General features: G+C 45.7%; 1 protein-coding gene across 2 annotated transcripts; it reads left to right on the forward strand.

Moving 5' to 3' along the window:
* Positions 1–15936: 15936 nt before the first annotated feature.
* LOC111154182 (adhesion G protein-coupled receptor F3) lies at positions 15937–25505 on the forward strand. Of its 2 annotated transcripts, XM_022513623.1 has the most exons (14): positions 15937–16020; positions 17006–17070; positions 17467–17630; positions 18104–18277; positions 18809–19027; positions 19568–19777; positions 20262–20405; positions 20575–20771; positions 21173–21352; positions 22283–23671; positions 24137–24178; positions 24267–24329; positions 24795–24850; positions 25466–25505. In XM_022513623.1, exons 1-14 carry the CDS (start codon positions 15937–15939, stop codon positions 25503–25505), a joined length of 3027 nt encoding a protein of 1008 aa, XP_022369331.1. The 2 variants fall into 2 exon arrangements, with proteins under 2 accessions (XP_022369331.1, XP_022369332.1); XM_022513624.1 differs by lacking the exon at positions 25466–25505 and having other exon boundaries at positions 17006–17066; positions 17490–17630; positions 24795–24854.
* The last annotated feature ends 1550 nt before the right edge of the window (positions 25506–27055 follow it).

Raw genomic sequence — 27055 nt, forward strand, 5'->3', positions numbered from 1 at the left:
AAATAGGAGAGATAAAAAGCTTCCAGGACAAAGAGAAATGAAAAATTTGTGATCACTAAATCAGCACTGCAAAAAATATTAAAGGGGATCCTTTAAGTAAAGAGAGAGCCCAAAAGTAACATAGACCAGAAAGGAACAGAAAAATATACAGACAGAGACTTTACAGGTAATACAATAGCACTAAATTCAAATCTTCCAGTAGTTACTCTGAATGTAAATGGGCTGAATGCCCCCATCAAAAGACATGGGGTATCAGATTGGATAAAAAAGCAAGACCCATTGATATGGTGTCTGCAAGAGACTCATTTTAGACCCAAAGACACTTCCAGATTTAAAGTGAGGGGGTGGAAAACCATTTATCATGCTAATGGACATCAAAAGAAAGCTGGGGTGGTAATCCTTACATCGGATGATTTAGATTTTAAACCAAAGACTGTAATAAAAGATGAGGAAGGATACTATATCATAGTTAAAGGGTCTATCCAACAAGAAGATCTAACAATTGTAAATATTTATGCCCCCAACATAGGAGCAGCCAATTATGTAAGCCAATTAATAACAAAATCAAAGAAACACATTGATAATAATGCAGTAATAGTAGGGGACTGTAACACCACCCCCCCTCACTGCAATAGACAGATAATCTAAGCAGAAGATCAACAAGGAAACAAGGTCTTTGAATGACACACTGGACCAGATGTCCTTCACAGATATATTCAGAGCATCCCATCCTAAAGCAATAGAATACACATTCTTCACTCATGGAACATTCTCCAGAATAGGTCACATCCTGGGTCACAGATCAGGTCACAACTGGTACCAAAAGACTGGGATCATTCCCTGCATATATTCAGACCACAATGTTTTGAAACTGGAACTCAATCACAAGAAGAAAGTTGGAAAGAACTCACATACATGGGAGCTAAAGAGCATCCTACTAAAGAATGAATAGGTCAACCAGGAAGTTAGAATTTAAAACAATTCATGGAACAAGTGAAAACAAAAACACAAGTGTTCAAAACCTTTGGGATGCAGCGTAGGCGGTCCTAAGAGGGAAGTAGATAGCAGTGCAAGCCTTTCTCAAGAAACAAGAAATGTCTCAAATAAGCAACCTAACCCTACACCTAAAGGAGCTGGAGAAAGAACAGCAAATAAAGCCTAAACCCAGCAGGAGAAGAGAATAAAGATCAGAGCAGAAATCAATGAAATAGAAACCAAAAGAACAGTAGAACAGACCAACAAAACTGGGATCTGGTTCTTTGAAATAATTAATGATTAATAAACTGATGGCCTGACTTATCAAAAAGAAAAGAGAAAGGACCAAAATAAATAAAATCATGGATGAAAGAGGAGAGATCACAATCCACACCAAAGGAATACAAACAATTATAAGAGCATATTATGAGTAACTATATGCCAACAAATTAGGCAATCTGGAAGAAATGTATGCATTCCTAGAGAGGTATAAACTACCAAAACTAAGCCAGGAAGAAACAGAAAACCTGAACAGACCCCTAACCAGCAAGAAAATTTAAAAAAAAAAAATTTAAGATTTTATTTATTTATTTGTCAGAGAGAGAGCACAAGCAGGCAGAGTGGCAGGCAGAGAAGCAGGCTCCCCACTGAGCAAGGAGCCCAATGTGGGACTCAATACCAGGACTCTGGGATCATGACCTGAGCCGAAGACAGCGGCTTAACCAACTGAGCCACCCAGGTGTCCCAACCAGCAAGGAAATTGAAGCAGTCATCAAAAATCTCCCAAGAAGGAAGAGTCCAGGGCCAGATGGCTTCCCAGGGGAATTCTACCAAACATTTACAGCAAAATTAATGCCTATTCTTCGATGCTGTTTCAAAAAATAGAAATGGAAAGAAAACTTCTCAACTCTTTCTAAGGCCAGCATTACCTTGATCCCAAAATCAGACAAAGACCCCACCAAAAAGGAGAATTACTGACCAATATCCCTAATGAATATGGATGCAAAAATTCTCACCAAAATACTAGCCAATAGGATCCAACAGTACATTAAAAGGATTATTCAGCACTACCATGTGGGATTTCTGGACTGCAAGTTTGGTTCAACATCCACAAATCAATCAACATGATACATCACATTAATAAAAGAAAGGACAGAGCCATAGGATACTCTCAACAGATGCAAAAAGAAATTTGACAAAGTATAGCATCCTTTCTTGATTAAAACTCTTCACAGCGTAGGGCTAGAGGGAATATACCTCAATATCATAAAAGACATATACAAAAGCCCACTGCGAATATCATTCGCAATGGGGAAAAATTGACTTTTCCCCCTAAGGTCAGGAACATGGCAGGTATGTCCACTCTCACCACTGTTGTTCAACATAGTACTAGAAGTCCTAACCTCAGTATTCAGACAATAAAAAGAAATAAAAGTCATCTGAATCAGCAAAGAAGTAAAACTCTCACTTTTTGCAGATGACATGATACTCTATGTAGAAAACCCAAAAGACTCCACCCAAAATTGCTAGCACTCATACTGGAATTCAGCAAAGTGGCAGGATATAAAATCAGTGCACAGAAATCAGTTGCATTTCTATACATGAACAATGAGACAGAAGAAAGAGAAATTAAGAAGTCGATCCCATTTACCATTGCACCCAAAACCATAAGATACTTAGGAATAAACCTAACCAAAGAGGCAAAGGATCTGTACTCAGAAAACTATAGGACACTCATGAAAGAAATTGAAGAAAACACAAAGAAATGGAAAAATGTTCCATGCTCATGGATTGGAAGAACATATAGAGCAATCTTTACATTCAGTGCAATCCCTATCAAAATACCATCAATTGGTTTCACAGGGCTGAGACAAATAATCTTAAAATTTGTATGGAACCAGAAAATACCCCCAATAGCCAAAAGAATGTTGAAAAAGAAAACCAAAGCTGGTGACATCACAATCCCAGACCTCAAGCTCTATTACAAAGCTGTAATCATCAAGATGGTATGGTACTGGCACAGAAACAGACACATAAATCAGTGGAACAGAATAGAGAACCCAGAAATGGACCCTCAACTCTATGGTCAATTAATCTTTGACAAAGCAGGAAAGACTATCCAGTGGAAAAAAGTCTCTTCAACAAATGGTGTTGGGAAAATTGGATAGCCACATGCAGAAGAATTACACCATACTCAAAAACAGACTCAAAATGGACCTAAATGTGAGACAAGAATCCATCAAAATCCTAGAGGAGAACACAGGTAGCGAACTCTGTGCCTCGGCTGCCTCGACTTCTTGCTAGACACAGCTCCAAAGGCAAGGGAAACAAAGCCAAAAATGGCCTATTGGGACTTCCTCAAGACAAGAAGCTTTTGCACAATAAAGGAAACAGTTGACAAAACCAAAAGATAACTGAAAGAATGAGAAAAGATATTTGTAAATGTCTTATCAGACACCACCTCAAACCAGTCAGAATGGCTAAAATTAACAAGTCAGGAAACAACAGATGTTGGCAAGGATGCAGAGAAAGGGGAACCCTCTCACACTGTTGGTAGGAATGCAAGCTGATGTAGCCACTCTGGAAAATAGTGTGGAGGTTCTGCAAAAAGTTGAAAATAAAGCAACTCTGACCAGCAATTGTACTACTAGGGGTTTACCCCAAAGATAACAAATGTAGTGATCCAAAGGGGGACGTGCACCCCAATGTTTATAGCAGCAATATCCACCATAGCCAAATTGTGGAAAGAGCCCAGCTGTCCATTGGCAGATGGATGGATAAAGGAGTGGCATATATATACAATGAAATACTACACAGCCATCAAAAAATGAAATCTTGCCATTTACAGCAATGTGAATGGTACTAGAGGGTATTATCCTAAGGGAAATAAGTCAACCAGAGAAAGACAATTATCATATGATCTCACTGATGTGTGGGATTTAAGAAACAAGGCAGAGGATCATAGGGAAAGAGAGGAAAAAATGAAACAAGATGAAATCAGAGAGGGAGACAAACCATAAGTGACTCTTAATCATGGGAGACAAACTAAGGATTGCTTGGAAGGGGGGTGGTGAGAGGATGGGGGAACTAGGTGATAGACATTAAGGAGGGAATGTAATGTAATGAGCACTGGGTATTATATAAGCCTGATGAATCACTGACCTCTACCTCTGAAAGTAATAATATATTACATTTTAATTAATTGAATTTAAATGAAAAATAAAAATTTTTTAAAAAGAAGGAAGGGCACCTGCATGGCTCAGTTGGTAAAGCAACTGCCTTCAGCTCAGGTCATGATCCTGGAGTCGTGGGATCTAGTGCCACATCATGCTCCCAGCTCCATGGGGAGTCTGCTTCTCCCTCTGACCTTCTCCCCTCCCATGTTCTCGCTCACTCTCTCAAATAAATAAATAAAATCTTGGAAAAAAAAATAAAAGAATGGCCGAAAGAAGTTCTCTAAACAAAAGGAAAATGATAAAAGAAAGAGCCTTGAAGCATCAGGAAAGAAGAAAGAACATGGCAAGTAAAAATACGGGTACATACAATAGGCATTTCTCTGAGTTTTTAAAATTATATTTGCTGCTTTTAAAAAAGTATAACACTGGTGTGGTTTTAAGTGTATGCAGGAGAAATATTTAAGACAACTATATTATCAAATGGGAGAAAAGAAATGAGATATAAAAGAGGTAAGAAGTTCTACACTTCGCTCAGAGTGGTAAAATAAGGACACCAGTAGAAACTTCAACCAAGGGACGTTCTACAAAATCCCAGTCAGTCTGGGAGCCAAAGGAAACACGATGGCTAAATGTATTGTGATCTCCAGGATGAGATCCTGAAATAGAAAAAAGATATTAGATTTTTAAAAACTGAGAAATCTGAATAAAGTACAGACTTCAGTTTAAAAAAATAATGTATGAATATTAGTTCGTTAATTGTGGCAGATTTACCATACTAATGTTTATAATAAGTATATGAGTCTATGAAAACTCACTCTACTATCTTTGCAGTTTCTCTGTAAATGTATAACTATTCAAAAATTAAAAGTTTCCTTTAAAAAATTGCTACATCAGGGGCACCTGGGTGGCTCAGTGGGTTAAGCCTCTGCCTTTAGCTCAGGTCATGATCTCAGGGTCCTGGGATCAAGTCCCACATCGGGCTCTCTGCTCTCCAGGCAGCCTGCTTCCTCCTCTCTCTCTGCTTGCCTCTCTGCCCACTTGTGATCTCTCTCTGTCAAATAAATAAAATCTTAAAAAAAAAAAACTTAAAAAATTGCTACATCATAAAAACAATCTTATCTTTTAGCAGAAAAAGCATAAGGATGAATCAAATGGCCTTTTTTTTTTTAATTAGCCCAGCATGGAGCCCAGCCCATATGGCCTGAACTCATGGCCCCTAGATCAAGACGCTGAGATCAAGACCTGAGCTGAGATCAAGAGTCAGACACTTAACTCAGCCACCCAGATGCCCCCAAATATTCTCTTAACAGTCAAAGGAAGGAAGGTTTCCTCATCTCTCTGTCCATGATGATGATCATCATCATCCATTTTAACTATAACATATAGAAAGTAACATACTTGCGATCCACACAGCACCGCAAATTAATAGATGTTAATCTTTTGCCACCCATGTTTCAGGACTTTTGTTTCTTTTTTGTTTCAGCTGAAGCTCTAGATCTTTACTATCTCTTTCCATTTTATCCCCAGAGGTAGCCACTATCTTGAGGTTATCATTCCTATTCATATTTTAAGCTTTCATTACATGTGTTCACATCCAGATTCAATGCGGCATTATTTTGGGTATGTGCGTGTACTTGATGGTATCCCACTATCCCTAACCATTTACAACATTGTTTAGATTTAACATTGTTTTGAGGTTGGTTCACATCCATTCTTATAGATCTAGTTCATTCATTTTAATATCTGCCTGATTTTAAGGTATGGTGGGGGTGCCAGGGTGGCTCAGTCAGTTAAGCATCTGCCTTTGACTCAGGTTAAGATCCCAGGTCCTGGGATCAAGCCCCTTGTCGGGCTCCATGCTCAGCAGGGAGTCTGCTTCTTTCTCTCCTCCTCCCCACTGCTCATGCTTGAGCATGTGCTCTCTCTCTCAAATAAATAAATAAATATTGTTTGATTTTTAAAAATAAATAAATAATAAAGTATGGTAGTACATTGTAAAACTATCTATAATTTGTTTATTAATTCTACTATTTTTGTATGGTAGGTTATTTCCACTTCTTGGGTCATTCTTCAATAAATTTCTTTTCTAAAATTTGTTTAAAATTCACAGACTCAAGAAAAAACAATCTGAGAACTACATTAAGTAAAAATCAACTTCTTTGTATATTTCTTCTGTGTGTGAGAGAGCAACATGAAAGTTGTGGACATTTCATTTTTAGAAACAAAAACAAGAAACATAACACTTTTAAAGTAAATAACTCAAAAGCAAAGTATACAGCTTGGTTCATTTCATGACCAGAAAAAGAGCCGTAAGTACTTTCAGTTTCTAAATTATACATTGTCTTTAGTTATCTTAATTTTTTTCAACAAGCCTGAATCGCTCTAATAAACTAATATCAAAGTTGCTTTTTGAAATAAATTATTTTCTTGCTTTTATATTTTTGATATATCCTTGTCACCCTAACACAGTGGAATTTTAATTGAATGCAAAATCCTATTTGGTGGGACTTATTCTTTAGGTGTGAGATAAAGGTCCAAACTAATCCTGCCCCACACTGAAGGAGACAGCATGGTACTCACCCTCATTTTTATTTGACCTGAGTATTATCAGGTCAGGAAGTGATCAGTTCACTTCCTATTGGCAATTCTGACCCATCAAATGGCCTCTACCCATCTCATTACATCAGTTAGACTTGAGGAGGTTGGATTTTATCCTGTAAAGGATGTTTTATTTTAAAGATTTTATTTATTTAACAGAGAGAGAGCATGAGCTGGGGGTGGAGCAGAGGGAGAGGGAGAAGCAGACTCTCCAATGTGCAGTGAGCCCAACAAGGGGCTTGATCCCAGGACCCTGAGATCATGACCTGAGCCAAAGGCAGATGCTTAACTGACTGAGCCAACCCAGGTACCCATGTAAAAGATATTATTAAGTGTTCTAAGGATACTTAGTTCTTCTGTAATGCATCTGGAGAAGGGTTTAGAAACACATGTAATAACAGTGACTGTAAGAGTGCCATCCATCTGCTACAAACAAAGCAGTCTTTTTAAAGGTAATGGATATGGGGCATCTGGGTGGCTCAGTTGGTTGAGTGTCTGCCTTCAGCTCAGGTCATGATCCTAGGGTCCTGGGATTGAGTCCCACATCAAGATCCCTGCTCAGCAGGGAGCCTGCTTCTCCCTCTTCCTGCTTGAGCGCTCTCTCTCTCTCTCTGTCAAATAGATAAATAAAAATCTTTTTTTTTAAGATTTCATTTGCTTATTTAACCAAGAGAGAGAGATCACAAGTAGGCAGAGAGGCAGGCAGAGAGGGAGGGGGAAGCAGGCTCCCTGCTGAGCAGAGAGCACCATTAGGGGCTCAATCCCAGGACCCTGGGATCATGACCTGAGCCGAAGGCAGAGGCTTAACCCACTGAGCCACCCAGGCCCCCCTAGAGAATTTTTTAAACAAATGTAATAAAGGGGTGCCTGATTGTCTCAGTGGGTTAAACATCTGACTCTTGATTTTGGCTCAGGTCACAATCTCAGGGTTGTGAGATTAAACGCCACATGGGGCTTGGCGCTAAACCTGGAGCCTCTTAAGACTTTATCTCTCCCTCTCCCTCTGCCCCTACCACCCTCTAAAAAAAAGGAAAAAAAGTACTAATGATGGTTATAAGAGATATGTGCATGCTACTTTGAGAAGAGTGTATTAAGGAAATCTCTGTCATAAGCCTTCTGTAATGCACTTAAAAATGTGTTTAAAACACATGCAATAGAAACAGGGGTTAAGTGTGCTGTATGACTGGGACCTTGACAAAAGTATTATTCCAGAGTAATTTGAGTGACTTGAGAGATAAAGAGTTCAAGAAGATGACCCCATTGAGTTTTATGAAATCCTGGGATCATCCCCTGTTATGCATGTCTGAATCTGACCCTAAAATAGCATACCACCATACACTTAGAACTACAGTGAGACAGACCATCACCAGTGTCCATACTGGCCACTGGGGGCGTGTATGCAGCAGATCTGAATAGCACTTAAGACTTTTGGAAAGGGAACTGATGTTAAAAATACAATCCACACATGGTCGGTCAGATCTCATGACCCTAATCAACCAGGGCAATGCCTGCAACACAAAAATATCAACATTTTCCATTGGATTTAAACAACATAATATCAAATGTCCAGATACAATCCAAAATTACTTGGCATATTAAAAAAAAAAAAGGAAATCTCAACTCACATGGGAAAAAAAACAATGAACAGACAGCAATACTGAAATGACACAGATGTTAGAATTATCTTGAAAAAAAAAAGACATTAAAGCAATTATTATAAAAGTGTCATAAGTATGAATATTCCTGAAACGAATCAAAGGAGGAAGTCTCGGTGAAGAAACAGAAAACAGAAAGATCCAAATCGTAACAACAGTAATCAAAAAAAATTTTTTTAAGTTACTGCATGGATTCTATTTGTTTCATATTGCTTTTATAACAAATTACTACAAATATAGTGATTTAAAACAAAATGAATGTCATATCTTACAGTCATGAGGATCAGACATCAGAAGTGAATCTTACAGGGTTAAGATAAAGATGTCAGCAGGGCTGCATTTCTTTTAGAGGCTCAGGAGAAGAATCCATTTCCTTGTCTCTTCCGGCTTTTTCTTTTTTTTTTTTTTAAGATTTTATTTATTTATTTGACAGAGAGAGAGATCACAAGTAGGCAGAGACAGGCAGAGAGAGAGAGGAGGAAGCAGGCTCCCTGCTGAGCACAGAGCCCAATGAGGGGCTTGATCCAGGACCCTGAGACCATGACCTGAGCTGAAGGCAGAGGCCTTAACCCACTGAGCCACCCAGGCGCCCCCTTCTTCCAGCTTCTAGAGGCTACCTTCATTCTTGGCTCATGGTCCCTTTCTCCAGTTTCAAAGCACATCACCCCAAACACAGCTTCTGTTGTAGATCTTTTTTGTCCCCCACAGTCCTGTCTTCCTTTTATAAGGATGCTTGTGATTACTTTGGGCCCACCCAGATAATCCAGAATGAACTTCCTATCTCAAGATCCTTAACATAATCACATCTGTTATTTGCAACAGAGAGAGAAAAAAATTTGAAAAACTGAACAAAGATACAGGGGTCTATGAAAAAAATAATACAGGGGGGCAAAAGTCTAATATTTGTCATTAGAGTCCAAGAAAAAGAGGAGAAAGAATGTGGTACAGAAAAAATACTTGAAGAAATAATGGCTGAAATGCTCAAATTTGATGGATTACATAAAGCTACATATGCAAACAGCTCAGTGAATCCAAAACAGGATAAGCCTTTAAAAAAAAAAAAAAACCCAGCCATGCCACATCATAACAGTTTCAAAATAAAGGGAAAAAACTTTAAAGCAGCCATGGAAATGACACATTACTTACCAGGGAACAATAACTATGGATTTTGCATTAGAAACCAGGAGGGCCAGAAGGAATTGGAACAAGATTTTTTAAAGCACAGTTAGTTGATCCTTGAACAACTTGAGGGTTAGGGGTGCTAACTCCACCACAGTCAAAACTCTGTATATAATCCTTTTGACCTCCTCATAAACAACCACTAATAGCTGAGTGGTGGCTGGAAACCTTACTGATCACATAAGCAGTTTGTTATCATGTACTTTGTGTGTTACATGTATTATATGCTGCATTCTTACAACAAAGTAACTTAGAGAAAACAAAATGTTAAGAAGATCATAAGAGAGTGGAGGGGGATGGGCAAAAGGGGTGACAGGCAGTGGAAGGTGCAGGCTTCCAGGTATGGAATGAATAGGTCACAGGAATAAAAGATACAGCATAGGGAACCTAGTCAATGGTATTGTAATAGCATTGTATGGTGCCAGATAACGGCTACACTTGTGTGAGCTTGGCATAAGGTACAGAGTTGTTGAACCACTATGTTGTACACCTGAGACTAATATAATATCATGTGTCAACTACTCCAAAAAAAAAAGGAAGAAAAGAAAATCTTAAAGAAAAAAAATGCATTTATAACACTGTACTGTATTGAAGAAAGATTGCATGTAAGTGGACCCACGCGGTTCAAACCTCTGTTTTTCAAGGGTCAGCTGTGCTACTGTGATCACGTAATTCAACTCCTTCATTGTATTGGTGTAAAAAGCAAGGTCTCTAGAAAGATGAAGTGGGTGTCTTGAATCACAAGGTTCTTTACTCCTGTCACTTGATATAATGACCACTTTTCCGTCCTCACAACTTCCTTGGCTTTTCTGAGCATGTGTCCTACACATTCCTTCAGCTGGAAATAACAGAAACCTGCTCTAACTAGCTCAAGCAAGAAGGGAAATAATTAAAAGAAGCTGGGGGGGGAGTCCCTGTTGGAACTCAAGATCAGGAGTGCAAAGGAGCTTCAAGAATAAACTGAAGTTAAAGCAATGGGCTCTCTTCTTGTTTCTTTCCATTTCTGTCCACACGTTAGCCTTACTCTTCCTTTGAGCACAGACCGTTTCCCCAGTCCAAATGACTGAAAACCAGTAACTGCTGAGATTTACGTGTTGCAGGTCCAAGCTCGGGCTCTCACCAGCTCAGGGCTCCCAGAATATCTCAGAAGAGAGTAATGTTCCAACGCATTAGGTGTGTCCTTATTGACTGTAGTCAGGGAACAGTAGCATGACTGTACAAAGTGACTACTTCCATGGTAAACCTGGGATTATGGGTGGAGGGTAGTTCTAGGAAGTGAGTCAGAAGATAAGTGGGATAGAATTGGTAACATCAGGCTTCCAGAACAAGTACATACCATTTTTTTGTTCTTGACACACAATTACTCTAAGGTGTGTAGCAAGGTGTTGGAACAGATTTTCCAAGTTTACTGATTTTATAAAATCTACTCATTTGTATATATTGTTATTAGTTAAATGAAGTTTTCCAGTTTTCTCTTTCACTAGAATATTGAAATAAATCTTGTTATAATCTTGCATGGTGTTGGCATGGAACGTTTACTCTTTTCTTCTCACATTTCCACCAAGGGGAGGGAACGTCTCCTCCCCAGAAGGATAGATAGTCTTTGTCCCCTCTCCCTCTTCCCAAGCAAAAAGTGATTTCACTGCTTGGTAAGAATGCAGAATAAGCTCTCGATGCTCGCTCTTTGGGAATGGCCAGTCATCCAGACTCCTCCTGAGCAACCCTGTCCCTACAAGAGAGACCCGGAGATGCGTGGCTGTGTCAGGAACTAGCTAGGTAAATTCAGCTCAGGGAAGATGTATTGGGAAATGCATCTGGCTGAGATCCAAACCACCTTCTCTCTGTCAGCTCTTCCAGTAATGAAGCTCCTCTTGATCCCCAGATCAAGAGTTGTTGAACCTTGTTGATCATTGTGTCTGCTTCCTTGTGTTCCTTCCCGAACCTTGTTGATGCTTGTGTCTGCTTCCCCATTACTTTCCCCCTTTCAAACCTTAACACGTAGTTGTTCACTCACAGAAAAAGAATTGTTCTTCTTTGTGGAGTTATATTACCATCTTGCAGCCTTTTGTGATTTGTATGAGACATTTCGTATTTTTCCTTGTAGATCACAGCTTTTGTTCCCAGTGGTCACATTTGCTGATTTAAGGACATCTAGATAAGTAAGGTATTCATGAGCTGACTTTGAAAGAACTGCTTTATTCTTAGGCACATACTCTCCATACTCCCTCCTGTTTTTATATTATATTCATTTCCTCTCCTCCTTAGGAAAAGAAGCCTTTTTGAAGAACTGGGATCTTTTTGAAGAACTTCTTTGTGGGATCAAATGCTATCTCATACTATCTTTAATGCATTTTTGTGGCTAGAAGTTCCTATGATTCTGTACTTAAATTGATCTATCTTAATTTCCTTTATCTAAATTCCTTAGATTCAAAGTCAGAAGACCTGGCTTTAAGCTTTGGTTCTGCCATCCACTAGCTGTGTGCCCTCCTGGCTCCTTTTCCTCTTCTATAATTTGAGAGAGCTGGCATAGCTGGAGTAGATAACAGTGAGGCAGGGAAACTGAAAAGGCTCCATTTCTGCTGTTTTCCTGCTAGGCCCTATTTACTCACATTCTATATTTCACCTGGCATCTGAGTAAAAACCAGAGAAGCTGCATTCCCACTCCAAGGGGGAAGCAAGAGAGTTAAGCATCCTCTGAGTTCCATCCTTGGCCCCCAAACACCTGCCAATGGCTAAGAAGAGCCGGGTACCAAACATGTTCTAGAACATTAGCTTCTAACAAACCTGAGTTGACATAGGCATCAATGTTCCCTACCTTCAGCAGTTAACGAAATAGCACCTATAATTCTCTGGTCACTGACCTTTGGTCGGATCCTATCCTGGATTCCTGAAGGAACACATATCTGGGACCCCTTTCCAATGGAAACCCTTAACCCTCAGCAACCCCTAACTGCCCCCCCTCCAACTCTCTTTTCCTTTCCAAGTCTCCCAGACACACAGTCTGCTATTCTCCGTCACTCAAGCTACTCAGTGAACTCCTTTCACTTCCCTCTTGCTCTCATTTTACTTCTATCCTGTGCAAAGCCAAGGAGCCTCTAGGCTGGGCCTGCGGGACCCCCTTCTGGATCCTTGGACCCAGGATCTCAGGTGAGGTCCCTTCCCAACCTAACAACCCATCATTTAATATTTCCAATAATGTCATGCCCCATCAGGTGGAAAGAGAAAGAATTTAGGATTCATATGGACTAAAGGTCTAAACTACATTTATTCTTTAGTAATCTATTAGTAGTTTACATAGTAATAGAGGTAAAACCTCCTAAAATAACCAGTTTGGATACAGAGGAGAGAAACCCAGATTATAAACCTTTGCTATCAAAGACTCTGCCAACTTGGCCTGGAGGGCTCAAAGCACCAAGGAATGGAAAGGAAATTTCTTTTGCCCAGGGTGCAACCTAGGAGTCCAGAAAAGCTGCCCGCAGGGGTGGAAACTTAACTGGTTTCCAAACATCATTACAGAGGTCAATAGCCTCATGGTTGACCTTTGACTTGGGAGTAGAGTGGCAGCAATTAAGGACCCGTTTGCCTGAACCCCGCCCTAAGCCGGAGACCTGATTCCGCCTCCCGGTGCTTCCTGCCAACCCGGGGACGCCTGGGCCAACCTGAAGGACTCTGAACTTGGTTGGTCTGTAAGAAAGAAGTTGAGACTAAAAGATTTGTTTTTTGGTTTTTGTTTAAGATCTATTTATTCATTTAAGAGAGAGTGTGCGTGCAAGCAATCAGGGTGGGAAGGGACAGAGGGAGAGTATCTCAAGCAGACTTCCCGCTGAGCAGGGACCTCTCCCCTCCCCAGATCATGACTAAGATGAAATCAAGAGCAGATCACTTAAGCGACTGCGCCACCAAGGCACCCAAGATCTGATATTTTTATTAGAACTTTTTTTCCATTATGGAATGATTGAAAAATCATTGAAAAATACAGAACACAGAAAAACATCCAAATCCCACCATTCAGTTTCAGCCACCATTAATGTCTTGATGTGTTTCTTTCTTTCTTTCTTTCTTTTTTTTTTTAGGTAGGCTCCTAACTGGGTGCGGAGCCCCCACACAGGCAAACCCACCACCCTAAGCTGAAGACCTGAGCTGAGATCAAGCTTCAGATGTTTAACCCGCTGAGCCTCCCAGACGCCCCTTGGCATGTGTCATTTATCCACTGAATCGTTTAAAACAAATATCACTTACGGCTGTCTGGTGGGCAGTGTGAAGCCCTGAGGAATCCGAAGTTAAAGTCAATGGACATTTCCCGGAACCTGTAGCATTTCTGTCCGATCTTTCCTCAGTAATTTTTTGTACAAGCAAAAGTGCTTGAAACTTCTCTCCAATTACAGAAACAGTTCCACCTCTATCTTCTGTAGTTCCTGCTCCTTGAAAGACCCTGTCGAGCCCCGTCCAGGACCACCTTAGGCTTGGATTGATGCACTCTGGAGACTGTGGCAGAAGCTGGTGGTGGCCCATATCCCCCAGCTCCTCTGAGACCACCTGCAGCTGCCGTGGACGGTTCCCAACACGCTGATGGCATCCCCCCCTCCACGTTCTCAAACCTAATTCTTTATCATTCTCAAGTTTTCTGAAATCAATTATTAACAAAGTCTTTGTTCCCATTATGTCATTGCTCTGTGTGTCCACTATGTCTTAGCAGCCATCCTAGCAAGGGGACAGTTGAGGAGGTGGGGGAAAGTAGAAATGTACTGGGGCTAGATTTTTACCCTAGATTGTGTGTGTGTGTGTTTGTGTGTGTGTGTGTGCGTGTATGAGCATGCACACGTGTGTGTTTATGCATGTGTGTATGTATGTGTGTGTGTGCATATTTAAATCTACTCTTCCTTTTTTTAATTGGGAAAATACATACCTATGTTTAGAAAAGATATTTATCAAACAGACACATCTGCACCCTTAATCCCCTTCCCCAGAAGCAACAGTTGCCAACGTTCTGAGGTGTTTTCCCAGAAATATTCTAGGTATAAAAAGCATAGATGTTGAATATAGATTCCCTTTTTTTAATGTAAAAGATGGCATAATACACACTTCACACTGTGCCATATATATGGGGATTCACCTCAAAATAGAGTTACCTCACTTTTTTTCCACAGCGATGTTCAGTTGTTTGGAAATGTCCTTTTTGAATGGACATTTTGGTTGTTTAATTCATTTGCTATCACGAACAACTCTGCCTTGAACATCCTTGTACACACATTTTTGTATACATGTATCACTACACTTCTCTCAACAACGAATATAATCAGTATCTTGTCTTTTGATAATTAGTAGGTGACAGAATATTTTATTTCGTTTTTTTTCTTTTTTCTTTTTTTGTTTTCTTATTTTTGTCTGTTTTTTCTTTTTTATTTCAGTTTTATTTTCTTATTTCAATGTGGAATTTTTTTTTTTTTTGGGAGAGAGAGACACAGCGAGAGAGGGAACACAAGTTAGGGGAGTGGGAAAGTGAGAAGCAGGCTCCCCGCCAAGCAAGGAGCCCAGTATGGGACTCGATCCCAGGACCCTGAGATCATGACCTGAGCCAAAGGCAGATGCTTAACAACTGAGCCACTGAGGTGCCCCTCAATGTGGATTTTTTATATGTTTGTCAAACTATTGGTAATTCTTTTTCAGTAAAGAGACTTTTTCTATTTTTTGCCTATTTTCTATCTTACTGATGTAAGATAAAAATCTCTTACGTTAAGGCTGGCCCTCTCTACTCAAGCATCATGCTACAAACATGTTGTCTTTCACCTTTTCACTGCAATGTGCTTTTCCTCCCCAATTTATAGCATTTTAGACAGCCTAATTTATTTTTTTTTCTGCTTTCTGGGTTTTGTGTCATATTTAGAAAAGACATCCTCACTTCAAAACTATTTCTCCCAGCATTTTTCCAGGTTCTTGGTTAAATTTAAGAGTCCAGAAATTATTCTAGGCCAGAAGTCAGCCCTAATGTTTGTCTTTTCTGCATTGGCTCTGGGATCCATGATCCAGATTTCCCAGGTCCCTGGCTTACTGGCACATTGCTCATTGTGACCTGGGACCCTCAAGCCCTCTCCTGTACACTGAGTTCTTGGTTCAGACCCCAGGGGGAAGCCGTGCAGACCATTCTCACTGGGGCCCATGGGTTCCAGGTGGCCCCACAGGGAGCTGGATGCCCATGTGACTCAGTCACAGACTATCGAACTTCCTCTGTAAATTCGGCTGACTCTGGTCCCCTCTCCCCTCCCATCCCCGCTGCTGAGCCTTGCCAGCCCTTCTCTGAGGGAATTTGCATCATGCAGCAACCGCAGGACTCTTGAGGACTGCCTCCCTGAGCCATGGTCTGTGCAGCTCTCCCCGTGCTACTCCTGGCCATGACTCTGCCCCCGGTGGAGTCTCCAGTTGCGCAAGTATCCCAACCTGTGAGTAAGACTGGGACGAGGACCCAGGGAAGGTCTCCAGAGCTGACACAGGGGCCTGTCAGCATGAGAGGCAACCGGTGTGGATGAAGGGACAGGTAGAGGAGCAAGGACTGACGGGAGAGGAAGTAATATAGAAAAAGAGAGGCCAGTTTCTTATAAAAATCTCTGAGAGGTCAGTCTTGTTTTCCAGGGAGTGGGAGAGCTTTTGTTTCTTCGAGTCACTGTGAACTCCAGTGTTGCCAGCTGCACTTTGGATGAAGGCTCTCCCAGTCAAGCTTACAATTTAAAAATGGAAAGAAAAGAAGAATTTTCCAGAGTTGGGAACCATGGGCATAGAGGACAGGAGAGATTCTGAAGACAGCAAAGTCGAGTTAGCACTTTGGGATCTCTGTTTTCTCCCAGGAAGACATCTGCTTCTCTATCCATATCCATATCTGTGTCTGTTTTTAGATAGTACGCATGTTCATATACAATTTTGAGAGAGGGAGGAGTTAGTGAGGAGATGATTTATAGGAACGAGAGACGAAGGGAAGATGCTGCTTTATGCTCACCTTCGTGGCAATTCCTATGGAGAAAACAGAATTTCCCAAGCCGCTGGGCCCCAGCCGGCTCTGCCCAGCCCTCCCCAATGGCGTTCCAGACACTGCCATTTCAGTTAGCTTAGAGGCCCAGGGACAGGTAAATTCAGGAAGGAATTAAGCAAAGCATGTTGACTCTCTAGGGTGTGCCGGGTTCTGGGTTCAGGTGGGATTTGCAGGCCCTGGTGGAGTCCTCTGGGCTGCAGCCCTGGTGCCTCCTACCGGAAGCTTGCGTTCCTCTCCTGATGTGCCTGCTTAGGTCTAGCTAGGCGAAAGAAGAGCCTCAAAGAGATGGAGACATGCCAAATTACTCAGGCTGGCCTGAGTCCCCTAGGGAAGAAGGTGTCTCTGGGAGAAACTTGGGGTCAGCCTCCTCTCAGAGATCTCTCCTCTGTGCTCTGTTCCAGGCACAGAGTCAGGCTGGAGGGGAATCGGGGCAGCCATTGGACCAAAGGAGTGGAGAAGGTGGTGAGTGGATGGAGTGGACAGGAGGAGGAAGCAGGGAGTGGAGGGAGGGCAAAGGGAGAGGACAGGGAGCAGGGTGTGAGGCTGAAGATGGCCCCCAGAAGACTGGATTCATGGCTGCTCATGGTGGACACACAGATCCAGAGGCCAGTTCTCTAGCTGTGAGGACTTGAGAAAATCATTCCCCTTGAGAGCCTCATCTATAAATGAGGGTTTGGGGGAGGGTAACATGGAGTTGTGTGTGAATGCACCGTGGCTAGTGAAGGGTTACAGCTCTCTCAAGTCTTGTCAGCGACTAGCTGGGCTGTGGGAGGTGGGATCTGCCTAGGGTCTGGGCAGGGACCAGTCAGGTATGGGAGGCAAAAGGGGACCAGCCCATAGCCTTGCCGCCTCTCCTCTCCAGCTGCCCCCCCTCTGCTCCTGTAGAATCAGTCCTGGCCTCGGTCTATGTACAGCTGGCCTTGTCAAACCAGACCTGGCCACTGGCAATCTCCAGGACCCTGACTCGCCCCCTTGCCTCGGCTTCCTCTTTCCCAAGAACTCTCACTGGCCTCAGCCTCACAACAGGTAGGGGGGATTCTACGGAGCCCTGTCTCTCAGTGGCCCGTCCACCACTTGTGGGGGATGGGGGCTCAGAGAGAAGGGGACACGGGCTTCCTAGGTCTCCTGCAGCCAGCTCACCTTGACCGCTGCCAACCCCTCCCATTTCCTGGAGGGTCTCCATGGGCAGGCTCCTTCCTCACCTCCCCACCAGACAGACCCTTCCCTTCCTGTTCCATGTCCCCATCTTCTAAACTTTGGCAGAGGCCCAAGAGGCAGACAGTGGTGGGTCAGATTTCTCCACCCCCCCCAACCCCTGATGATTTTGCCCAGCAGGAAATCCTCTGCTGCTTTTCACCCTGAGGAGGCAGTCCCTGACGGCTGAGGCCCTTGTGACTTTGGGATGGCTCCGGACAGCCAGCCCTAGAACCTCTCAGGCATCAGACTACCTGGCTCTCTCCCACAGCCTGTCCACTTCTTGTCCCCACCCTCTGCTGCAGAGTGTAACGTCCACGCGGATGGGCAAAGCTATTGTGCGTGCCTGTCTGGGTACCAGTGGAACACCAGTGTCTGCTCCCATCACCGCCCGTGCCAGACCACCCACAACCACAGGCCCTGTGGCTGTCTGGTCCTTGGCTCTACCGAAGCCGGGTACTGCCAGTTGCTGCCACCTGGTAAGGAGGGTTGGGAAGTTGGAAACCAATGAGCCCCAGTGTGTTTTCTCCTCTCTGACCCCTGTATTTCTGCCAGCTGGCCCAAGCCCGGGTTCCTCCACTGGGCAGGAGAATTGCCAGTTATCCTGGGGTGGGGGGTCACAGCCCTGAGCTTGGGACCTGAGTAGTGAGACTAATGAACAGTAGGGCTCCTGAGACATATGGACAAGGAGAGAAAGGGCTAGAGTGACTGTTGTTGACCCTAGAGGGCCAGGAAGGGGCTCCAGCAGCCCCAGGTTGCCTAGGGAGGGAAAATCATGGGCCACAAGGCTTCCCTGTTTGGCTCCCTAAGACAGAGTTCTCCAACTGGACAGCAGCAGCCACACTCATCCAGCGACAAAACAAAGTGACATAGTACTGGGGGCTGTGGGGAGGGAATGAGGAGGAAATGAGGAGGAATGGGCTCCCCGAAGATGGGGAAAGAGTGAGAGCTTAACCGCAGAGGGCCACAATTCCTGCTCCAAGGGGCCCCTGCCTCCTACATCCCTGCAGCCCCCGGAAGGCTGAGCCCGAACTCCTGGGTGCGGACGCCGGGCACCACTCTGAACCTGACCCTCGTCAAGAGCCGTGAGACCACAAACCTTAACTGGTTCCTGCGGCCCGCGGGCAGCCCCACCCTCATCCTCCTGCAGCCAGGGACACATGTGTCCCTGGCCTCCAGCCCGGGCCAGGCTGTCCTCAGCATCTTCAACGTCTCCCACAGATGGGCAGGTAGCTAGCCTGCCCTTCCTCTCATCTCTCTTCTCCTATGTCTTCCCCTTCTCTTAAGCCTTCTCTTCCCCTGATCCCCTCGCCTTCCTCCTCCTCCCTCTCTTCTCCTTCCTGCTTCTCTCTCCCCTTCCTTTCCCTTTGCATCTTTCCATTTATTCATTCTGGGGAAACAAAAGCTAAGGGGCCCGCTGATGGGAACAATCACAAGAGGAGAATGCCGAAGGTAGGGGTCAGTCTCGGCAGTGAACAGACAGTGTGTTCCCGTCAAGATGTTGCAGTGGCAGCAGGGGGTTCAGGAAAGACATCCCCTAGCAGGAAAGGGGTTCACCTTGGAATTCTTGGCTCCAGGCTATTTAAAAAGGAGCCTCTTCTCCGGGCCTCTTCCTCCTAGAAATCCTTCCGGGGGCAGGGATCTCTGTTGCTGGGCTTGAGAGGCCCCCGGGAAGGCAGACCTTGGGTGTAGCTTCGGGAGCAGCAGAGCTTCTGTGGCACAGGTGGGGCCCGCAGGAGCTGGGAGGTGCAGCAGATGTGTATCCGCAGGTGAGTACCTGTGCTGCTTTGAGGCTCAGGGATTCAGGTGGGAGCTGTCCCAGCTGGTGGAGGTGCCACCGCAGGCAACAGATGTGGCTCGGCTTCCAGACCAGCTCTCCATTTCCTGTGCCACCTGCCCTGGCTTCCAGCTCACCTGCTGCATCCCTCGCACACATCTGGCCTACACAGCTTCCTGGAGTCCCGGAGAGGGCAGCAAAGGTACGGAGGGGCTGTCGGGGTCAGGGGACAGGTGGCAGCTGGCTCTCCAGGTCACAGGAAGCAGAGGCTGCAGTGCAACCTGAGTTCGGAGTCCAAGTCCAACCCTGTTTTTACCCCACAAGCAATCCTAATTGTATCGATCCAGCAATAACCACATGAGAGTAGATAACTTTGCAAAATGTTTTCACACAATCTTAGTGAACTCTTGCAATATACTCTGTGAAGTTCATTTGATGATAGACCCTGTTTTACAAATGAGGAACCTGGCTTCATGTCCTGGGGTTAGTTAGAGACCCCCCGGGTGTCCCTCACCAAAATCCAAGCCTTGCCTCCATAGTTTGATGCTCGTGTACCACTCAGCTCTCCCTCACTGTGTCATCTGCTTCTGAAGTTTCTAGAAAGACTGAGAGGACATCTCTTGGCCTGCTGGGTTCCAGGTCTATTCCAGGTGCAGTAACTGTTCCCTCTCTCGCGTCATTTGCAGCCTCCTCGGCCAGCGCGCCCGGCTCCCAGTGCTTTGTGCTGGCCGTCCAGCGCTGCCCTGCGGTGGACACCACTTACACTTGTGAGCTGCAGAGCCCAGGGCTGGCCCCTCTCAGGGTCCCCATCTCTGTTACCATCATCCAGGGTATGTGGGGCTTGGGATCCAGCCTGCTGACCTCTCACCTCCTTGTCCTGAGTGCTCCTCGACCCTGCCCTGGGCCCCACAGCCAGTCTCCAGAGCCTGGTCAGTCTTCTGCCCCAGAAAGGCTGGGGCTGGACTGTGGTTGCCGATCCTCCCCGATATCATTGTGCAGATGGAGACACCACCTGCCCAGGGGACTCCTCAGCTACTGCCTGGAATGTCACCAAGGCTGGCCACGTGGCACAGGCCCCATGCCCGGCAAACAGGACGGGTGTGGTGAAGCGGACCTGTGGGCCGGATGGGATTTGGGAGCCCGTTTATAGCAGCTGCACAGACGCAGAGCTCCTGGCCTTGCATCGCAGAGCCCGGGTAACGCTTCCGGCCCCGCTGCCCACACGCCTCAACCTCCATGCCCTACCCCTTTCTCACTCAGGACTTCGCTTCAGAAGCCTTCCCCCCTGAGGCCGGCCTGAAGGTCCTTCACCCTCTCTGAACTGGAGCCTAGCAGAGCCAGGGAGTGAGGCAGGGGCCGGCGAGGGCCCAGCGCTCTCATTGTGGGGCATGTGCTATTCTCCGATCTTAATCCCACCAAGTGTCTGTCCCACGAAAGTGTCATTTCCTTCTATGTGGCTCTCACAATCTTGGTTTCCTGTTCCCTTGGGACTGGTGCGGGGATGGGGAGGAAAGACTGGGATAGGGGAGGGACGGCCCCTCCCTAATGAGGACTTGCCCACCCCCCTCCCCAATTCCTGCTGTTTTGTCTGTCTCAGCTGCTATGGGCAGGCCAGGGCCAGCCTACTGTGGAGGTGCCCCAGATCCTGGCACGGCTGTCGGAGCAGGTGACGGCAGTGAGCTCTCCCTCTGACTTGTTGGCACTGCTGGGCACCATATCATTCCTGGCCCAGGTGGTGGTGGATGCTAGAATACAGCTTACCCGCAGGGCCCTGCAGGTGAGCTCTCTGAGCCGTGGCGGGGGCCAGCTGGGTGGTGGGGGCCTGAAACTCTTTACCTCTGGGCACTTTTGTCCCCCTGATATCACCATGGGCTGTCAGACAGCAAACCTTTCTAGAGTCTGAGTATCTGCTCCCCTAGTCCATCTCTCCTCTTGGACACCAGTCTTTAAGGCCATGGAATGTGGAGAAGGTCTGAGGCTGGGAACACATGGGAGGTCAGGGAAGGCAGGAGTGGGTATGAAGAAGTGACTTCAGAGGCATTCATGCAGAGGCACCCTGCACCAGAAGCCCCTCTACCCCGCCCCCGGAAAAACACACACACACACACACACACACACACGATACCTACATGGAGATACTAGAACACTCTTGGCTTGGCTAGACTCACCTAACCCAGCTCTCACTATGGGCAACAGTTGGTGACCAATAAGAGGCTTCCTAAAGAATAACTAGGGACAATGACACAACACACTCTTCCTCTCTGGAAATGTGTATCCCATGTGGGTGGATGGACGTGCATGTAGTCTTCTACTTCAGAACACCATCCCCTCTACTACTGGGGACCATTCTTAGCTTTATAGACCTATAGGGGTCAAGGAATTGGAAAGGGGCCCCTTAGGGTCTGGGTGACCCAAGGGATGGAGGGGAGAGAAAGACTGTCAGGTGGAGAGTCTGGATTGCATCAGGAGACCACATACTTGAAGCCACCCCAGTAGTGAGCTAAACAGCTCCCCATCCTTCCCCGACAGAAACTCTTCCTTCATGGGTCTCTCTTCCTATCCCCCTTGCTCTCCACCCTTGGGTCTTCTGCTGGACTAGGAAACGTGGGTTTGGGTCCCAGAGTTCCCTGTGCCCCTCGCCCAGTGCTGTGGGCTCTAGCGGCCAGGGCTCCGCTCTCCATTGGGATCTCTCTGTTGGGTGTCACAGGGTCTGCTGAAAACCACAGACAAGGTCCTCGACCTGGACACCGACTCTCTGTGGGCCCCAGCCCAGGCCCAGAAGCCCTCGGTGGGCTCAGCTCTCCTGCTGGCTGTGGAGACCCTGGCGTGCCACCTGTGCCCACAGGGTCAGCCCTTCTCCTTCAGCTTGCAGAACGTGCAGCTGCAGACCCAGCTCCTTGGACCTGCGTTTCCTGCTGACTACAGAGCCTCCTTCTCCACTCAGCCCCCCTTGCAGGCATGCATTCCCAGGCGCTCACTGGCCCCGCTGCGCCATAATGGAACTAACATCAGTGTTACTAGCCTGCTGCTGCAGAAACTGGACCGTCTTCTGCCCTCAAACTATGGCCAAGGCCTGGGGGACTCTCTCTATGCCACTCCTGGGCTGGTCCTCTCCATTTCCATCATGGCAGGTGGCCAGGCCTTCAACCAGGGAGAAGTCATCATGGACTTCGGGAACACAGCTAGCACTCACACTCCCCACTGTGTCTTCTGGGACCACGGTCTCTTCCAGGGCAAGGGGGGCTGGTCAGATGAAGGGTGCCAGGTGCAGACGGCCCACGCCAGCCCCACCACTCAGTGCATCTGCCGGCACCTCACTGCCTTCTCCATCCTCATGTCCCAAAATACTGTTCCAGAAAACCCCACCCTGGAGCTGCTGAGTCAGGTGGGCTTGGGGGCCTCCATCCTGGCACTGCTCGTGTGCCTGGGCGTGTACAGGCTGGTGTGGAGAGTCGTGGTACAGAACAAAGTTGCCTACTTACGCCACATGGCTCTGCTCAACATGGTGCTCTGCCTTTTGGCGGCAGACACCTGCTTCCTGGGAGCCCCACTGCTTCCTCCCGGGCCCCGAAGCCCGCTCTGCCTGGCTGCTGCCTTCCTCTGTCACTTCCTCTACCTGGCCACCTTCTTCTGGATGCTGGCTCAGGCCCTGATGCTGGCCCACCAGCTGCTCTTCGTCTTCCATCAGCTGTCCAAGTGCCGAGTACTCTCCCTGATGGTGGTCCTCGGCTATATGTGCCCAATAGGGTTTGCAGGGGCCGCCCTGGGCCTCTACCTACCCCGAGGGCAATACCTGGGGGAGGGGGCATGCTGGCTGAATGGGAAAGGAGGGGCGCTCTACACCTTCGTGGGGCCAGTGCTGGCCATCGTGGGTGTGAATGGGCTGGTACTAACCATGGCTGTGCTGAAGCTCCTGAGACCTTCGCTGTCAGAGGGGCCCCCGGTGGAGCAGCGTCATGCCCTTCTGGGGGTGACCAAAGCCCTGCTCATTCTCACCCCCATCTTCGGCCTCACCTGGGGACTAGGCCTAGCCACTCTGCTGGAGAAAGTCTCCATAGTTCCTCACTACATCTTCACGATTCTCAACACCACCCAGGTGGGTGACTATGTGGTGCCTGTGCTTGTCGCCCTTTGAGATGGTCTAAGTCGTTGCCAGTCCCTTCTCAAGGAGGTGTCATGGCAGAGAAGAAGAAACAGTCTTAGGAATTTTAGAAGACTTAGGTGTGGACCCCAGTTCCTCCCCTGAATAGCTGGAGAACTTTGGACAAACCTCTGTGAGCTTTGGTTTTCTTATCCGTAAAACAGTGTCTGGTTTTGCCAGAGAGGTCAGGGAATTGTCAGTGCCCAAAACTTTGATATCTCCTTTGTCACCAAAACAGTAAGAGAAGCGTCTGAAACAGATTCTATGCACCACATGATGTGAATGTGCAGAAAACTCTAGATGGGAAGCCTCGGGACATGAATTAGGGAGACAGAGGCTGAAGGAAGAGAAGAGGGAAAGAGCTGGTTTTGGTTGATTCCTTCCTCCTTGACTAACTTATCCACGTATCTCTCTTCTTAGGGTGTCTTCATCTTGCTGTTTGGTTGCCTCATGGACAAGAAGGTGAGTCTGCCCGCCCAGCCCCCGTCTGACTTGCGGTGCCCAGGCAAGGACTTGGGCTGGCATAACCGGAGCATTATCTTACCTGCAGATACGAGAGGCCTTACTCCAGCGCTTCTGCCGCACCCCACCTCCCAAGTCAACCATCTCCCTGGTGAGTTGCTGCCTTCAAACCCTCAGTTCTCTCACTGAGAGCAAGTTACAAGCAGCTGTTCCACAGCCTTCCTAAGAGGCACAGCTAGAAGCTGAGAGGAGGCTGAGGCTCTCTTTTAGACTAAGGATGTACCGGGTTCAAACTCCCCAACAATGGAGAAAGGAGCCGCATCAGAGCAGTCAGAGTCAGGTTCCCGGGCTCCTGATTCCAACCTGGACTCCTGGGGATTCTCTTTGTCTCTGGCTTCTCCATCTGAGAGCCTGCCTCCGGTTACTATATGAAGGGAATAGGTGGGATCGGTAAGTCCAGGAGTCGGTGTAGCCAAGAGCAAAGTTCTTAGGATTACTGTGGGCCTGGCAGGAGGGCAGGTGAGAACGTGAAGATGGGTACAACCTCATCAAAGGAGAGTTGATGATGATGATAATAATAATCACCCTGCAATTGGGCCTTTCTGCCCCTTCCTAGGCTACATATGAAACCTACATCCCAGAAGACAGCAAAGGAAGAAGTGAAGATGCCAGGTGAGAAGCAAGCCCTCCTGGGAGCAGCGTGAGCAGCACAGAGTGAAGCTGAGGGTAGCAAGCAGTGTCCTGGCTCAGAAGGCTCCTCTTCATGTCATTGTCCCGGCCCAAGGATTGGAAAACAGACTTTCCCAGCATAGACATTTCTGGATGGGATGGGGAAGGTGGAGGCCACAGCAGATGGCCTAGCATCTTCTACTGCTTTCTCAGAAAGCCGGAGGCACTTTTACCACCACCAACCTTTGATTCAGTTCACGCTGAACATTCCTTTTCACACTGTCAAATATTTAATTATCCTGAAAAACCTTTGTTTCGAAGGACTTGCCATCGGTGGGCGTGGTATCCAGAGGGCAGGGCAGCCTTGCAAGTTCTCCTTCACCGGCGCAGAGCTTCAAGGTGAGCCCTTCCATGGGGAAGGCAGAAGCTTTGAGTGAACCACACACAGGGCCCATGCGGCCCCTCTTCCGCGGGAGCTGAGCATGTGCTGAGAGAATGTGCCTGAATCCACCAGGATGGACCCCGGCCCAGTGCTCTGAGCCCTTCTGACCTCCCAGAGCTCAGCTGTTGGCAAAGACAAGCTAGTGTTTCCACTAGTCACGTTCCTTTCTCTTGCAGGTCACTTATCCCCATCCCTAAACTATGCAAGCAAAAATAGCATGAAAAACTAGCCAAAGCTACCTAATAATAAGCCTTCCTCTGCTGGAATCACAGTCGACAGATAGTAAAGTTCAAAATGATGGCAAGTAATGATTTTGCAAGTCTCAACCAGTTGACAAATCAACAGTTCTTGTTACAGATATATTTGATAAAAATTGTTTTCTTTTTAACTCTTCAGTGATTTCCTTTCTGATTATTTCTCTCTACAGCTAGGAAGAAAAAGGATGGCTTAATGACAGGAACTCTGATCTTCCAAACATTAAAGGTGAAGGACAGATTTTGGTTTCTTTTCAAAGTTTAGGAAAAGCTGAAGCTAATAGGTCCCTCTGTCTTTAACTTTCACAACAATATCAATGTAAATGTAAGTTTCATAGATATATGCGTGTAACACGAAGTCACTGATCTGAGCACCTTTGTAAGAATGCATTAACAACTCTAAAGTACAGCGGAAATTACCACAGTCCGCCAAGGAGTAAAGCGACAAGATGTCAAACACTGACATTTAAAAGTGACAGGCTTTAGGGCGCCTGGGTTGCTCAGAGGGTTGGGCCTCTGCCTTCCGCTCAGGTCATGGTCTCAGGGTCCTGGGATAGAGTCCCACATAGGGCTCTCTCCTTAGCCGGAATTCTGCCTCTCTGCCTACTTGTGATCTCTGTCTGTCAAATAAATAAATAAAATCTTAAAAAAAAAAAAAGAAAAAAGTGTCAGGCTCAGGGTGCCTGGGTGGTTCAGTGGGTTGATTCTTGGTTTTCTGCTCAGGTCATGGCCTTGGTGTCATGGGATCCCCGGCTCTCTCGCTCTCTAAAATAATAAATAAAATCTTTTTAAAAATTATATTGAAAAAAGGGATGGGCTCAAGATAAAACTAGATATGGAAGAGAAATATTTAAGAGAAGTCTTGAGAGGACACAAGGACATCTAGCTGAATTAACTCATGGAATCCACAAGACGATGACAGGGTTCTGAAAATTTTTTCAACAGGATAAATGAAAAAAAATTCTCATGTATGAGTCTTTGTTCATTAAAAAATTCATGGCTATTTTTATAAAATGCAATGGGAACATTTTCTGTTGAAATGCAAATGGATATGCAGTTGAAAACAGTTTTCTTACAAACATGGATCTGTGTGAATATTTTCAATGTATATAAACCAGCGCAAATATTTTTCTAAATGAATTCAATTCGTTTTTTGGGTTTTTTTTTTTTTTTTTTTTTTTTCCAAAGAGAAGATACCAACTCAGCAGGGCGATTGCAACATTTCTAAGCCTCAGACCTGCCCCAGCCCCCAGGGTAGGTGGGAGGCAGGCAGCCACTGGAACAGCTAGAGCTCTGCCTGCTGGTTTCCCTGGCAACAGAGTCCTGTCTCAATCGCCCTGGTACTTCATTAATATTTACAGTCTTAATTTTTTAAATTATAAGATTATTTTTGAATATTTCAACTAATACACATTCATTTTAAAAGCAGCAGAGACTCTGAGTGTGCTTCTGTAGAAATCAATGTCTTATTCTCTTTCTCAAATGATGGCACATAGTTCATGCTCTGCTGCT

The sequence above is a fragment of the Enhydra lutris genome, unplaced genomic scaffold, assembly GCF_002288905.1.
Source record: "Enhydra lutris kenyoni isolate GAN:26980312 unplaced genomic scaffold, ASM228890v2 scaffoldscaffold35, whole genome shotgun sequence".
In the NCBI taxonomy this organism is placed as follows: domain Eukaryota; kingdom Metazoa; phylum Chordata; class Mammalia; order Carnivora; family Mustelidae; genus Enhydra; species Enhydra lutris.

Excerpts from the sequence above, each read along its gene's own strand:
- LOC111154182 (XM_022513623.1), top strand. The coding sequence starts at position 15,937 with ATGGTCTGTGCAGCTCTCCCCGTGCTACTCCTGGCCATGACTCTGCCC. Across the intron at positions 18,278-18,808 it reads CTGCCAGTTGCTGCCACCTG|CCCCCGGAAGGCTGAGCCCG; the intron begins GTAAGGAGGGTT and ends ACATCCCTGCAG. Across the intron at positions 24,851-25,465 it reads GGAAGAAGTGAAGATGCCAG|GTCACTTATCCCCATCCCTA; the intron begins GTGAGAAGCAAG and ends TTTCTCTTGCAG.